This window comes from Culex pipiens, chromosome 1, assembly GCF_016801865.2.
Source record: "Culex pipiens pallens isolate TS chromosome 1, TS_CPP_V2, whole genome shotgun sequence".
NCBI lineage: Eukaryota > Metazoa > Arthropoda > Insecta > Diptera > Culicidae > Culex > Culex pipiens.
In genome coordinates this window covers 51,177,379-51,194,844 of record NC_068937.1, presented here as the reverse complement: position 1 = coordinate 51,194,844, position 17,466 = coordinate 51,177,379, and the positions used below count along the sequence as shown (strand labels likewise).

The window sequence follows — 17,466 nt, the reverse complement described above, 5'->3', positions numbered from 1 at the left end:
CTCGCACAAACCTGACCCTGTTCCATAATTTATGTTTGAAACAAAAGCAAAACAAAAAAAGAAAATGCAATGACCTTTATCGGAATCGCTTGAGAACTTTCCCGGAACTACATTGTACATTCTACTACTGGCTTTGAACCAACTAGAATAATAACAACAAAACATTGCAAGAAAGAACACAAGTCTTTGCCAGCTACCGCCATATATCGGTTTCTACGCACGATCATGTGCTATGCCGATCATGCACCTAAACATCGGAGGGCCCGTACCGCGCCGCGTGGTTTCGCTGTTGTTGTTCAGCCGCCGATAACGATCGCGGTTGGAGAAGTGGCTCACCTGTTCAAATCTTCAATACCTGCTGGTCAGCCAAAGTACGCAGCCAGTTTGGAAACACCGACAGACGCTTGCTGATCGACGAGTTGAGTTCGAAGCGCGCGAAACTTCGCCGCGATCAGTCCCAATCAGATCGTGGCTCGGAACGGACGCGCGATCGGCACTTCTGGACAGCCCCCTGGAAGTCGGTGGTTGTCACACACTGTTTGTGAAGAGAGTCCTTACGGGTGTTTGGAAGATTTTTTTGTTGGGCAGTCGCAGATACGTTTGAAGTGCGCGGAAAGTTTTCAAGATTTGAGAGCAAACAGTCGTAGATTGTGAAAATGAAAGTGCCACTGGCGGTTCTGATTTTGGCGGGTCTTTCGACGGTTGGGGTTAGCGGCAGTGAAGTGTTTGAGTCGGAGGTTGATCATGCGAGCAGTAACGACCATCCACAGTCGATCGGTCGGAACAGGATTCTACCCGAGCGGGCCAGGAAACCTGCGGCCGGAAGTGAAACCGGCAGTGACAAGGAAACAATTCCACTGATTGGCCAGGAAGATCCAGAAGAGGAACAGCTGTTTGCCGGAGATCGGGGACAGTTTAGTGTGGTGGACCGGGTGTTGCTGGCGCTGCTGCGGGACGCTTTGGGATCGCTGGAAGGGTCGCGATGTCGGCGGGACATGAACTGGACGCTGGATGCAATCGAGCGGAAGGAACCATGGGCGGTGGCGAGTAAGTTTGTGATATTTATACTTTTTTTTGTTCTTTAAAAAATAAATTTTAAGTAAGGATTGTTTTTTTCAATTTTCAATTTGTGTTTTTATTAGAATTTAGCAGTTCTGTTCCAGGATGTTACATTTGCAATTCAGAGATTTGGAGAACCTTTCAACTGAGATCAATTCATAAGCCTTTGCAGGGAGGGTACATATTTCTAAGTTTAGATTTTGCTAGCTGAGTGCTCTTTTAGGGGTAAGGATTGTTCCAACACAACTGTTGATCGTTTCCCTTCTGGATTTGATTGCTTAGTAAAGGGAAGTGTATCATCCAGGCCTGCAAAATGTTTCCAACCCAGCGTACACATGAAGCAAACCAAAATGTCAGTTCACTGCTAGCATCTGACTGTAAGCCTACTGTGTCCGTTCAACCACTGCCGCCTGACTCGTGCCGGTCGGCTGCTGGAGAATGAGAGACGTGAAAAAATGAGCTACACTCACTCAATTCGTGTCGTATGACTGACTCGTAAAATCCTCTCTAAACACTATTTTGACTATTTTTAAACAATTGAATGGTTTTAGACTGTGCAAAACACTTAAAACAACCATAACTTATATTCAAAATTACATTTCCACGCATAAATACCAACTTTTTGTGTAAAAACTTGTTTCTTTATGTGTGTGCATGCAACGTCGAATGAGCGTTGGTCGACTACTGCCTCGCATTGCAGCTGCTCAGTGAGCTAGGGCACTCACGACTGAGTCGGGTTTGTTTATGTCATGGTTTTGCGGTTCTGTGAATGGATCTGAAAAAATCGTGTATGCGTCGCCGATTTTCGCGTCAGGACCCCTGACATTTTCAGCTCTGGTATCATCACAAGCTGGACCTTATCACGACACTTTTTAAGAGGGTGTCAAACATAAAAGTGGCCCCGTTTATTTGACAACAAATTGTATCAAACCATCGGAGTTCAGTGTATCATAGGTCGTACAGTGAAATTTTCATATTCTATATATATAAAAAATTTCGACGGTTTTGTTCGAACGCGAATCAGTTCAATATGGAGCGTCGAATCGAGGTGCTTTTTGTTGCGTTGGATTCGTATAAGCCCAAGGAAGGTTCTTACGCTAACCAATTGACACTTTGGCCACTCTGGAACCGATTCCGGAGCATCGGCAAATTGTATGGAGAAAGTTACGTTAAAACATATTTTGATCACAGGAGGCTGAATAAGTAAAACATCAAAAAACGTCAACAAACGAAAAAAAGGCAGAACGAAGTTTGTCGGGTAAGGCTTGTTTAATATGAACTTAAAGTTTTGTCTGCCTGTGTGGATCAATCGGACCGCGCACTGGACTCACAATCCAGATGTCGCCGGTTCGAATCCCGAGGCGGACGCAAAAAAATCTAAGTGTTAATATAGGTAGGTATTCGGCAGGGGGGCGACATCTATATCTCACTACAGGCAGCTCGCTCGTACCCATCACAAGCTGTCAACTTCGGCACCAGAACAAAAGAACAGCTGTTCGTTACGGAACCAAAACAAAGCAAATCTGCACTGTAAAAAAAGTACAAAAACTGCAGGCATAAAATGGAAATAAAGTGATTATTGTTTTTATGTACAATTTTACCGCAATGTACGTTTAAAAGTTAGTGTATGTTTTTGAAGTGATTTTTATTAATTTATTTGCAAAATAAACTACTAAAGCAAACAAATGAAAAAATATAAAAATTGAAATTACAAGCCATTGTTTTAACATTTGAATGATAAAAGTGTTTTAACATGCATTTTAAACCTGCCCAGATGTTTTGCAATCGTTAGTTTTCAAAATATCTAAATAATTGGCGAAATATTTTTTTTTGCCAAAAAAAAAAAATCATTTTACAAAAAAATAAATAAAATATTGTTGATGGTTGAATATGCTAAATATGATTTTAAACTCAGGTAAATGCAATTCAAATTATTTTTAGTCTATTAGACTTCTTTTTTTATTAAAATTTTGAAGTTTTTTGATAAAAAAAATTATGCCCCCTGATTTTTCGGATAGATTCTGAAGGGGAGCGACATAAACTTCAAAAAATATTTGCAACTGCCTAAATTTACATATTTTTATTAATTGTCAACTATTTCTTAAACATTGTTTTCAGTTCATCTACGCGTTGTTAAGCAAATAAAGGCTTTTTGATCTTTTGACAAATTTTGAATTTGGGGCAACATTTTTAACTGTTTTTTTTTTAATTTTTGACAGTAGCATATCTGCACTGACGTAAAAAAGCATTTTGTTACACATTTTGCTTATATTTTGAAAATTTGAGCTACCGAAGACACTAAATCAAATAATAATTGGTTCTAATGATCTTAATATATTTTTTAAAATCAAATTCAAATTTTCTTTATTTTTTTAATTTCAAAGACATTTTTCATGAGTTCATTGGGTCCATAACGGATATTTGGCGACATCAGTTGATCCACAAGTTTCCATACAATTTAAAAATTTCAGTACATTGAAAAAATCAATACTTTTTCCAAAAAAATCAGCTCAAAAGTTGGATTTTTGTATGAGATAAAACCTTGTTTACATTATAAAACCAGCTATAAGGAGTTCATCCGAATCAGGGCTGTGGAGTCGGAGTCGGAGTCGGAGCCGGAGTCGGTGGAGTCGGGTCTTTTTGGGGACCCGGAGTCGGAGTCGGAGTCGGAGTCGTCAAAACTCGAACAGCTGGAGTCGGAGTCGGAGTCGGAGTCAGCTAAATTTTATGAGCTGGAGTCGGAGTCGGAGTCGGAGCCGACAATTTTAGATAACCCAGAGTCGGAGTCGGAGTCGGAGTTATCTAAAATTCAACAATAAATATTATTTTTATTATTGTTCATAATTTGTTACAATGCAGGAGAGCATTGAATATTTTTAATTGTCGCATGCTCTGCGACATTTTTTGAAAGAGATTTATCAGATGCCATTTTGTTTTTGAAGCATTTTTGATTGTGATTGGAATGCTTTAATTGTTTTATTTCACTATGATCACTTAATGATAACCTTTTAATCTTCTCTAACCCAAGTATGTAGTATCATAACTTAAAAAGTAATAGACAATATTGGTTCTGTATTCAGAAATATTCAATTGATTCTTGACTTCATCCTTTTGCCTACATTTATGTACCTTTTCAATTCAAATTACACCAAATTTAATCCAGTTCATTCTGAAAAAAGTACTTTACCCCGATAGTGAATGTCTAGGTTTTAAGTAAATCATTTTTCAGGAAAAAAGTTACGAGGTACTTAAAAAGATTAAAAATAATAATAACTGTTTTTGGAAATCTGAATAAATAACTCACTGAGAGTATAACTCTTCCATCAAATAATCAACGATTATAACAATCTACTACTTGGACCTCAACATGTGCATTTTGTTTATAACTACGTACATAAAAATCAAAGTGTCAAGTTTAAAATATTTGAAACTGACAAAAAATGTCAAAAAAATTGCAACTAATTTTTGAAATAATCATTGAATATGTTAAAGATATCGATAATTTTAATGTTTACTATTTCTCTACTGAAATCTGAAAGTGTTGATCCTTAGGAAAACTATTTTGATATCATTGCAAATTGTCGTTGAACGAATCTGAAAATGTTTAGTGAATATGATAGGACTTTAGTTTATTTTCCAAATATTATTCAACAAGTAAGATTTTTTTCAAAATGTATATGTCCCTCGCAAATATGACGTAAGGTGATTATCATTGCAAATCAATGTACCTTAAAAAATCTTCTTGAAAGTTAGCTTCAGGGGTCCTTTTGAAATATCTGTGACCTAGGTAGAAAATATTTTACCGGAGGCGCTCGATCATTCATAAAGCTTCGGTGAAGATTCAAGAAGTCTCGCGCGCCTCCATTAAAATATTTCGAAAATTTTTAAATTAAAATAAATAAAAAATCCCTGGGTAAAACCCCTTCAGCGTCCTTTCCACGAAGAAATTCTTCAGGTACATTAATTTTCAATAATAATCTCTTTCAGCCATGGCGTGATGTACGTCTACGTCTTAAATAAAAATTAATGGGGCTTTAAAAAAATGATTCGTTTAAAATTAAATTTGAAAATCCAAAGTGACTAAGAGAGTCACTGTGTTTCTTATAAATGTCAGCCTAAAAGTGATCAAATTAAATTTATATGTTAATCGATCATCAAGGCTAGGTTTCTTTTAATGATTAATTTAAAAAAAAAACAATTGAATATTTAAATTTATTAGTTTCTAATAAATTACATGTAAATTTGAGGTTATGTGAATAAATCCTTATTTACCTACAAAATTGTTCTTCTAAAAATGCCTTCAAAACTGGATTTTTTTTATTTCTGTTTTAATAACGTATAACATTGGTAACCTAGAAATTTTTTTTTCCGCTTTGTGATTCGAACTTATTTTCCATGAGAAAAACTTGACACTTAGAGAGTAATAAATTATTTTTTAAAATAATGGTTCACTAATTTTTGAAAAAAAAAAAAAAATGTGGAGTCGGAGTCGGAGTCGGAGCCAACAATTTGTTGAAAGCTGGAGTCGGAGTCGGAGTCGGAGTCGGCTAGAGTTGGTAGGCCGGATTTGGAGTCGGAGTCGGAGTCGGTTGGAGCTGAAAGCCGGAGCCGGAGTCGGAGTCGGAGTCGGCTGAACTCAGAAAGCCGGAGTCGGAGTCGGAGTCGGAGTCGCTTGAAGTATGACCCGACTCCGCAGCCCTGATCCGAATGGGGTACCGTAATCTGGGGCGAATCGTGGGCACCATGCGGTGAATTGGGACAGCAGTTTTAGCAATGTTGCAGCTTAATATCTTGATATTTTTGAGTGGTTTCGGTTGGACCAGATTCTGAGCAACAAAATGTGTACATTACAAACAAATTTGAAGCTTCTAAGTACTCTAAAACGTGTAGTCCCGATTCGCCCCAGTTGACGGTATTAAGAAAACAAAGTAAATTTAAAAAATGGGTGAATATTTCAAAGCTCGTACCTATTTTTCTGACAGCAACCAACAACGACACCAAATCGATTGAAAAATTCCTTCACAAGTTACAGATTATTCAATAATTACCTTGCATTTTTGTATGGATAGCTACCAAATACTTGATATAAAGTGTTATGCTTACATAATAACGTGCCTTATAAAACAACAAATTACAAAAAATAAAAATTAACAAAATCGTATGGAGATTTATATGAACAAATTGATGACGTCGAATGTAGTTTTTTTTTAAAGTTCAATAAACAATTTTTTATGTTTGCTTTTTGGGTGCTTTTGAAACTACCATGATTCAGGGTAATTAAAAACACTCAATAACAATAAGCAAAAACCTACCTTGCTCATGTGTAGTTGATTTGATGAAAATCTGTTCGTTTTTTTTCTATAAGACTATTGTAATTATTTTATTGTTGTTAGTTAAGAAATAAAAACAAATTCAGACCGTGATATTTTTTTCGATTTCCGTAATTTAAAAAAAGCTTTCTAAAATGTTTGGTGGTGTACCTGAAATGGATCCGTTTTTAAAAGATCCTGGACATAGATATGAAATCGAGGTGGATTGGTTGTGTTGAAAATGAAATTTGGTCATTTTTGGAGTACCACCGGAAGTTACGAGTGACGATACCCAATGGATGGACCAGAATTCGAGATGAACTCTCCATGCTCTCCTGATTTTATGTTCTTTTATTGCTCTTTCTACCATCTGTTTCTTTAATGTCCTTGTGAGGGGATCATCGATCCATCCGAATTGACACACTGTCTTTTCATTTTTCTTCTTATCTTTCTTCATATTTTTCATTTTTTTTTACACAATTACTACTATTTGTGAGGGGATACTGAGCTTCATTTTTCTCTCCATCCGCATTGACCTTTTCTCAACTATGATTTTCCTTTTTAATAGTAGTTAGAATCCGGGCCGGGGTTCGGGAGGGGAGCATCAGGGCAGTGGAGATTCGCTTGTTCGCGTTTTGGCCCTTCATACGGCAGTAATTTGAAGATGCTCCCTTTAAGTCTGAGCTACTGTAATTCTAGGCAATCGCTACATAGTGATCACATCAAATGAAATGAAATCAAAATCAATTAAGAAATAAAAACGATTATTTTCCGTATTGATGTGTTGAAAATGAAACATCTATTCTTGAACAACAGTCTGTGCTAAAACTATTTTTAAAATAATATATTAATGAAAGTGCATGAACAAAAAAGGGAATAAATCTAGAGTTTTTTTTTGAAAAGGTCCTATAAACAAAATTTTCAATTTTTGCTTTTAGGGAGTTTTTAGAACCGCCTTGAGTCTGGGGTATTAACAAACACCCAAAAAGCAAAAAGTGAAAATTTTGTTTATAGGACCTTTTCAAAAAAACTCGAGAAATGTTAACAGCGATTCCACGCCAAACAGGAAGTCTCCAAATCATAAGTGCTCCGATTTGGCTCAAATTTTGCATGGAAGTTCCTTGGCCAAAATAATAAGACCCATTTTTTTGGCGATTCGGGTGCTCCTATCCGAAATAGGGTTGTCAAAAACATTGCATTTTTCGGCGATATCTCGATAATCGGAACACTTTTGATTTGGAGACTTCCTAACACTTAAACTATAATGAGTGGTTGTAGCAAATATACCTTGAATGTGCAGAATCAGGGGCAGAAGCAAAAAAGATAGAGGCAAAGAGAACAGTGCCCAAGATATTGGAGAACGCTTTTTGTTATGGCCAAAAGTGGTGAGTGTAAAGGGGCGGCCACGTGCCATTTTTCTACACCTAATCTTGTGTTTGAATTTTCCCTTCCATGCCTATTCGCAAAATTGCCGAAAAAGATTTGCACGTTGATAACCTGCAACAGAGGTTGGAAACAAACAAAAAAGAAGATGCAATGCCCTTTATCGAAACCATTCATTAGAAATTTCCCGCAACTACATTGTACATTCTACTACTAGCTTTGAATCATCTAGAATAATAACAACAAAACATTGCAAGAAAGAACACAAGCCTTTGCCGGTTACCGCAAAATGCCGGCTTCCACGCACGATCGTAATGCAGATCATGAAACTAAACATCGGAGGGCTTGAACCGCACCGTGTGGTTTCTTTGTTGTTGTTGTTGTTCAGTCGCACTTTAACTGAACATCGCACTTGGCTGAGTTCATTTCGCCCTTTTTTATTTGATTTTTTTTTTCAGTTCGACTACGATTAAACATTTTTGTGAAATTGTAGTCGAACTGAAAAAATCGTATAGAAAAGGGCGAAGACTAACTCAGCCAAGTACGATTTTCAGATCGCGGTTGGAGAAGTTGCTCACCTGTTCAAATCTTCAATACCTGCTGGTCAGCCAAAGTACGCAGCCAGTTTGGAAACACCGACAGACGCTTGCTGATCGACGAGTTGAGTTCGGAGCGCGCGAAACTTCGCCGCGATCAGTCTTAATCAGATCGTGGCTCGGAACGGACGCGCGATCGGCACTTCTGGACAGCCCCCTGGAAGTCGGTGGTTGTCACACACTGTTTGTGAAGAGAGTCCTTAAGGGTGTTTGGAAGATTTATTTTTGCTGGACAGTCGCGATACGTTTGAAGTGCGCGGAAAGTTTTCAAGATCTGGGAGCAAACAGTCGTAGATTGTAAAATGAAAGTGCCACTGGTGGTTCTGATTTTGGCGGGTCTTTCGACGGTTGGGGTTAGCGGCAGTGAAGTGTTTGAGTCGGAGGTTGATCATGCGAGCAGTAACGACCATCCACAGTCGATCGGTCGGAACAGGATTCTTCCCGAGGGGGGCAAGAAACCTGCGGCCGGAAGTGAAACCGGCAGTGACAAGGAAACAATTCCACTGATTGGCCAGGAAGACCCAGAAGAGGGACAGCTGTTTGCCGGAGATCGGGGACAGTTTAGTGTGGTGGACCGGGTGTTGCTGGCACTGCTGCGGGACGCCCTGGGATCGCTGGAAGGGTCGCGATGTCGGCGGGACATGAACTGGACGCTGGACGCGATCGAGCGGAAGGAACCGTGGGCGGTGGCGAGTAAGTTTGTGATATTTATAGAGCATAGTTTTTAATAACAATTTTAAAAGTAAATTTTAAATAAGGATTGCTCCAGCACAACTTTTGATCGTTTCCCTTTTGGATTTGATTGCTTAGTTAAGGGAAGTGTATCACGGACGCTGGACCTTATCAAGATGTCACTTAGGGGCAGGGGGGGGGGGTCAGAATGGTCCGCCTAAGTAAAATGTACCGAAAACCTTACAAAAACTTACAAATTTATGAATCCACTGTAGTAGACTTATACTTTGGGATGTTCCCTTCAATGTTGTATACTTGGTTGATAAAAATGTTCAGCTTGAAACTATTTTTGATGCAATTTAAAAAAATTTGTTTTCGACTACTTTTTCCAGGGTGCGGGGCAGAATGGGCCACCTTAGAAAACAAGTCATTTCGTCTAATACAACTTGAAGGTTGATAAGAAATGACTTAAGTAACCTTTCCAACATAGTTTCCATGAAGTTTGATCACTTTTATAAAAATAGTCACTTAACAAAACAAACATTTTTGAAAATAGTGTAAATATGTCGAAATAAGACACTATTTTTAAAAATAAGCGTCAAAACAATTAAAAAATCAACTAATGTTGCATTAAGAGTGAGTTTTTAAGCTAAGCTTGATTGTTTTTATAAGGCAGGAAAAGGGTGGTCCATTCTGCCCCCAAGTGGATTTTAATTTAACACTTCCACCACCAAGCCACTAAATGATTTAAAGGTTCCGTTGTTGTTTGATTACCTTTGTAATAGATCCTGGTAACATTATAAACATTGAACAAACTTATTCAAACAATCTTACTTTCGAGAAAGCTTATTTAAGAACCTCGAAATAAACAACATTTGCGTGGTTTTTCAATCTAATCTAATCTAATCTAATCGAACACAAGCGCAGCCAGTCCGAAGAAAGCATCCTGGAAGAACTTGTGGTTAGATTACGCCTCAAGTCCTTTCTTGTCAATATTAATGATTACAGTACATCCGAGTTTCCCCGAAAATGTATAGCAAAAATTAAAGTGGCCAGGCCTACTGCGTTGCATTAACCGCAGAGACAGATTCTGTGAACGGATCACATTTCACAGAATCATCAGGGGAGGAAGGATGCGTGGACATACCGTACCAAACGCTCCGAATCAGTTGTGGTGTGGTGTGTTAGTGTAAATTTGGCAGATAATAATATTTATGGGAGGGGGGGGGGGATGGGAGGGGGAGGAAATGAGGATAGGAGAGAGGGAAGGTGGGAAAGGGATAATATGGACATAACATTTGATCAATAAAAAATTATGTAAAAAAAGGGGAAAAAAAATCAAATAATGATAGATAAAATGGATAGATCTCACCAAATCAAGATTCAACAGCTCCAGCAGGGTTTGATCTTATCATCAAATGCTACTTGAATCCAAGACTTCTGGACTTGAACAGGACTACAGTAAAATAGCGGGCAGCAACAACCAAGGTTTCTCCGAAAGCAGCGGGATCCTCAAGAAACTCCTTTTGAAGACTTCACTCATTTGGTCGAGCTGTTGCATTCCTGGACCTGGAGTATGGTCCAAATGCGTGGACGTAGTTCAGATGTACAGATGGCATCCGTCTCCATATTTTTGAATTCTCCGTCACATCCAGATGGGCGTAAAACTTCTCCACGATGACGATGTCCGCCGGAATCATGTGCACCACAAAACCGACCTTGGCCTCGTTCCTTGTGTAGCATCTGGTCGCGGGTCCACCTGTCCGGATCTTTGGCCACGTTCAGCAGCTTGCAACTGGAACCCTTGAAGCAACTCTCGAGCACCGGTTCGTAGTGAGGACAAATCCGGCACGTAACTCATCGTGGCCTTCGTGGCGATCGTCGTGCCTGTGCTTCTTCCACGCCGCTGCCCTTCCCAGGTGAAAAAGTCGAGCTACTCAAAAATCCACAGGAACCACCAAGTAATCGCCGCAACTGCCGAAACCACTGGCCTAATCCAAAAGTGTTCGTGTCGATTTCATACTTTTGAAAAAAAAAACTATTTTCTTAAAACTGATCGTAAGAAAAACGACAGCAGAAAAAACACGTCTGCCAACACGCCCGGATTACTGTGATCTCCCAACATTTGCGTGGTTTTTCAATAAATTTACATTTTTGCTCATAATTCGAAAAATACAACGAATTCAAACGTCGTTTTCGGTATGGTGATGTTATTTGACGTCTTTTATAAGACCCTTGCCTTACAGTTGGTCTAAATCCATTCTAAAGCCCAAAACCAAGGGTGGCCCATTCTGCCCCCATGGTCCATTCTGCCTCCACTGCACTTTTTTCGAAAAGTAATACTTATTGTTTAGGTTTTTTGAGTTGACCTATACCACCTATACGACGCCAAACCAACCCTTATCATTTTAATTGTATGTTAATAGTTTAAGAGTTCTTCGATGCCTCAACAAACGTGTTTGCTTAAAAATGTATCGCGGAAAATTATTTTGGTACACGAAGAAAAAAGAGTTCCCAAAATCGTGAACATGCGTTCATGCAAATGAGAATCACGAACAAAGTGTTCAAATTGCATGGTACCTTTTTCTAAAACGTACCATGGGATTTAAACACTTTGTTTGTGATTCTAATGATCATGAACGCATGTTCACGATTTACCACCTAATTTTACATTTTTTTTTGTTAAAGAAATGTTTGGCCTTTTGCATAGCCTGGTTTTATAACGATTTGTTTTACCCTTGTTTCCAAGCGGAATCCATCTCAGTTATGTCACCCTAAGCATAAATTTTGCCAAAATTTGCATAATTTTCGCAGCTACTCATTTTGAAGCCAGCGCGCTCCCAAAGTTAATCTTACAAACCGGTGAAAGGCATCGGGAGGAAAAAGGGGAGAGTTCGCGCAGCTCGATCATCGCCGCCCGCAAGGTTTTCGCACCTTGTCACACTGTTTATGTCCGCCGAGTCAAACAAGTCGGACTGCGTTGAATTAATTAACAAAGATTAAACTCTGTCGCGGCACGCCGCAAAACGACCACTGACCCAGTGATTATTTTCTGCAGAAGCCCTGGGCGGTGAGAAATTTCGCGATGTGACGTAACGGGTGAACTTGAACTTCCGCAAACTTTGACCAAAATTTGCAACTCTTCCGCATAGTGAATTTAGTGTGTACAGACTTCGCAGCTTCTGGAAAGCCTTCCAACTTCCAGCCAAGGTCACTAGATCGGCGCCTCCTCCAGGCTACTAAAGGTGCAAAATCGCGACTCCATGCTGCGAGGTTTGCTGGTTTGCCTTACAGACAAGCAGTTCGCCGCCTGCTTCTATTATTAGTTAGTAGGCAGTTTAAATGCCTTCTAATGTTGGCATGCTTTGGGGCTAATAATGGAATTGACAGGTTTGGAGTAGGGTCGCGAATGAAAAGAAAAGATTAATCACGTGCTTTTAGGATTTAAATAAAACACAAAAATGATTACTGAGTTGATTAGGGTTTGATGTTAAATGTGAAAAGTATGAAACTGGTAAAGTGATATGACATATTAGTTCATGTCTTAATGTCTGTGTAGTGTAGTATTATCATTTTGATACGTTCAATTACAAATTGTTTGCTGTAAACTAACCACTTTTCGCAGAACTTTTCCCAAATGTCACATCAACAAAGCAGTTGAACAATATTGAATCTATACACATTGTTAACACTGCATTACTTAACATTAAGTGTAGCTTTCCCAGACCGGCGACAAAGAAATCGCAGCCTTACGTCATCTCTGGGCAAATACGCCACATTGTCAATAGGTGGGAATGGGCTTCGGAACAGACGGGACGGGTATGTGGGAACTGTCAAGCAGTTCGCGGTAGAACTGTGTTGTTGTGTTCGTACTGCAACGGTCAACAAAGGCTCAGTTAAAGGTGCAGTCTGGTTTTCGAGGTTCTGGGTTCGATTCCCATCCGCTCCCAACGAAAAAATGAACCTAGTTTAGGACATTCATGCAAACATCCCAAGTAACATTTTAGGCTTTATCAAAACTGTCACAACCGCTATAAAACCTTACAGCCAACACCAACATTAAAACCACTTGGTCGTAACACACTCCCCAGAACCTTGATAAATCCCACTTAAAATCCAAAAGGACCTCCGCAAAAGGTTTTTACGCCCTATTTATAAAACCTACATAGGAGTTCAAGGCTTTACAACTGAATCCTAACAACATCCTCAAAGCCTTGATAAAACCTTTGTTAAAACCTAGTCAGCAGTTAAGGAAAAATTACATTTCTTATGTCTTCAACGTCTTATGCCAAATAGGTTTTGTTTTGGCAAAAATAAGTCTTCGTCTTGCCAAATGAAATTATGGAGATGGTTGTCAACAATGGCGATGATATAAATATTAGATATTAGAGGTAATCAAAATAATTTGAAAGCTTATTTCTCGCAATTGGTGGCTCAAATTCAGCTGCGGTTGAAATTTTATTGATAAATGTAGGGGTGATAGAGCCAAAAAAATCAACTCGCTTCATCAAAAATCATTATTTTGTGATCATAGTGTTTAATGTCAAAAAATATTTTATTGCAATTCTTTGAAAAAAATGTTCAAAATATTTTTAAAACATCTATCGCAATATCAATCATACCAGAAATTCAGCAAAAATGTGTGTTTTCGTCAAATTTAAATCAATTTTCTCAATTTTCTATTTTTTCAACCAAAATGGCAGTCAGTCAAATTCAGTCAGAACGCGCGTTTAGCGCCATATTTGTGCACTGCTAAATGCTTTTTCAGGAGCTTATGGTTTTAAGCAAGCTTTTTGCATGCCTAATGGCACTTGACAGCTAAACGGCCCTTGGTTTTAAAAAAGCATGAGATAAAACCGTTTGGCATGACATTGCCATTGGGGTTTCAAGACTCTCTTAAAACTTCCATAAAACCTTGTTGAAAGCTATTTAGCTTTTATTGTCACAAGGTTTTATGTCCGAGGCATAAAACCTTATTAGAACCTACTAATTAAAAAAACGAAGTTGACTTTATAGCTGTCAGCCACCATTGCTAGTACCAACCACTAGTGTCTTCCTTTTTATCTACAAGGACTTCGCCGCCCTGGGCTCCTAAGTGTATGAAAGTATGGCACGGAGCGACGGCGCCGAATACCCATATTCACACAAAGAATTTAGCTCTTGCTTATTGGTTGTGGTGAATGCTACCATAAAACCTCAATAAAACTAGGTGGTGGCTAGTTGGTTTAAAAATGTTACTTGGAATGAGACCAAAGTTAGCAAAATTAAGTTTTTCACTTGAAACAAATTTACGACTTATTTGCTGAAATGATTTAAGTCATTTATAATAATTGACTAGCTGTAATATTACTACACTCGATACATGATTTTCCAGAATGTGTCAATTAATCAACCTAATTGTTTGCAGCTCTGTTACGTACAGGTCTACTAGATTAACTAGTAGTAATTATGACCATTTTTCACAAAGTTTAAAGGCTTCGCCAAAAAATCGCAGAAAAATTAGCATTGCAAAATAATTTTTCAACTGTTCAACCTTCAATTCAATATGACTTTTAAGTTTGTTTTCAAATAATTGTTTGTCCCATCTTGAGGTTCCTTTGCAATTCATCTCTTGAGCATTCGATAAATTCACGTTTAGCTCTCGAAAGCAAAGCAAAACAAAACGAAATATAGAGTTCAAATTCCGTGAAAGGTATCAAATCATAATTGAAGGTAAACGACGTATTTCGTGCCAATCTGGTTTTGATAATCCTTGAAGTTTTGTCGAGTCATGCATAGTTGCAGATTTGATTTGCCCAGAAAGTTTGGCTGGTCCATTCGGAATGTTTTTTTTTGATCGGCAGGAAATCGTGAAGGAGGTACAAATGATACGTTCAATTCAGTCACTTGAAACTTGATAACTTCACTTTTGGTGTGTTGGTCTGTAGATCTTGAAGTGAGGGCAGCTAACATGATATGATAATTGTTTTTTTAATCTTTTCCAGAACATTCGAAATTAATAACAGAATAACATTTAATTCAAAACCTTACTTAGTCCACCTTGGGCTTAGCATTTTTTTTTATAAATTTCACTTTATAACTCTCTACAACATCTCTACCTTCGGGTGGTTAATTTACCGACATTTTCATTTCTTACAAATTGATCTCTCAGTGAGTGATAAGTGAAACTCTTTTTAAGTCCTCCATCGTTGCTCCTGATCTCACCTCATGATTCCACCATTTAGTCCCGCAATTGAAGCCTCATCTAACATGATCCATCCCGGTTAAACGTGACGTAAGATGATCACCTTAATTGATGATCATCTTTCAGCTTCGATCAGAATGAAAACGATCACATTTTTTTCAACCAACCTTTATTCACTTACGTATTTACAAACGGTGCAAGTTCGCCCGGTTTAACGTTACACAGCTAAAAAAGTAGTAATCCAGCTGCGTGTAAAAGACCTGGGTGTAAAATAAATATTGCATTATTCTATGCAATTTTATGTGATTTTACGTCCTGAAATATGTAGCCCATCAGTATGGGAAACCTACTTGACCGAAATGTCAAGCTCATATATGCGTTTATCCATGCAGCTTTACATCGGTCTAATGGCCGAGTGGGCTAAGGCGCCAGTCCTTACTGTTGGTGCTGGGTTTGAATCCCGTCGGTTGCAATTTTTTTTTTTGTGTGTTGCAAAAATTGTACCTGCAGTGTGTAATATTAAGTGTTTATTTGGACGAAGGTGATGTGCATGCTTTTGCATGCGATTTTACCATTGGATTTTTTGCTGTGTACACGGTGTCAACTGGGGGAGATAGCTTTGGTAAAGTTAATAAATTCATATATGTGCGACTTGATTACCTCGCGCGGCCCCCGGTAATTTCACGATGCTATCATTATTACGTGCGCACAGATGACCAGCAGGGATAAGGTTCTAAGCAGCTTGAATGATTAGCCGGTTGAGCTTATGCAACTAGCGGATAAAGATTTAGGTTTTCTGCATTAGTTCCAAAAAAAAAACAAGCAGAAAATTTATTAGACCGTTATGAATTAATAAACTCATCATTGTTCATTATATATGCTAGCATTTAAATAGACATGTATTTCTGTAAAGTGCTAGTTGATAACATAACTCTTAAAGTTGAAGAGCAAACAGCGCCTTTTGTTCGTTCTAATGGTTTGAATAATATAAAACTTCCTTAAAAATAACAACAAGCACGACTTTTATCCTCTGATTGGAATTCATAATGCATCGAGGAAGGGGGCATGTCAAAATTGCCAAATAATTTGGTTCATTCTTTAAAGCAGTAGGCCGCGACATGACTCGAAAGCGCAGACCTACTGCGACGACGCGCCTATTTTCTCATGTGAAAAAAAAAAAAGATATTCTTGGAACGTCTGCAAAGTCAACGTTGCAAAATGTCATAACAATCATCCTGTAGCAACGATCTACGTTGTCAATAGTTGGATATGTACTCCGTTTGGTTCCATTGTCCTCTATGGACACATTTTGAACAACTTTTGTTTTGCGAAAAACTTTGCTCTCTTTTTAATTAATTTTCTTGTTTTATTGGCATTTTTTAAACTAAAAAACAGAGTAAAAAGTTTAGGTAATATTTGATTAATTTTTTTTAAATTAACAGAATATTTAATTTATTTCAAAAGCGACCAAAATACGACCAATCCCTGAACACGCAGAAAAATAAGGCAAGATTTTTGTTGAATCAACGCTAAACGTCAAAGCAGCTTTTTCAAAACAACAAAAGACTTTTGTGGAATTTAGAAAATCAAGGTTTGTTTCAACGTTATTTTTGTTGTTGATTATATTCAACAACAATTTTATTGATTCAAACCTCGTACAGGCTGATTCTACAAAACATTTTTCTGCGTGAAAAAAACTAACCTAAGCTAAGTGTAATCTAATCTCATCTAATCGAACACAAGCGCAGCCATTCCGAAGAAAGAATTATGGAAAAAATAATTATTGCAGTACACTCGAGAAACTCCGAAAATGTTTTGCAAAAAATATAGCGGCCAGGCCTACTACGTTGCATCAACCGCAGAGACAGATTCTGCGAACGGATCACATTTCACAGAATAAACAGGAGAGAAAAGATGCGTGGACATACCGTATACCAGACGCTCTGGATTTGAAACAAAGCTAAGTGCAATATTCTGAAAATATAAAAGTTCCTTTTTAAATGCCTTTTCATCATCAAAATTAGATAAAAATTGTAATTTATGTAGCAGGTGGTAAAATAAAGATTTTTTTAAAAACACTACAATTTATGATAATTATTTTAAAAATCAACTTTTCTTTGTGGTCGCCTAAAGCGCCATCATGCTTTGAAAAATATGCTTCATCGTTATGCTATTTAAACCGAATTTCAGTATCAGCAATTTAACCTAATTTAAAGAATTTTGGCTGAACTCAGAGAAGTTTAGCTGAACTCAGAAAAATAAA

The 17,466-nt window shown here is 38.0% G+C and overlaps 1 protein-coding gene across 2 annotated transcripts in view; it reads left to right on the top strand.

The window, feature by feature from the left end:
• Positions 1-453: 453 nt before the first annotated feature.
• The window catches only part of LOC120432151 (nose resistant to fluoxetine protein 6-like), a 36,090-nt gene continuing 19,077 nt past the window's right edge, over positions 454-17,466 (top strand). Inside the window, exon 1 of one of the 2 annotated variants that reach the window (XM_039597298.2) lies at positions 454-1,047. In XM_039597298.2, coding sequence (XP_039453232.1) covers positions 657-1,047 — 391 coding nt within the window. In that variant the 5' untranslated portion in view covers positions 454-656. Of the gene's footprint in view, positions 1,048-8,441; positions 9,041-17,466 lie in introns of those variants that run through there. The other variant, XM_039597282.2, reaches the window with a different exon arrangement.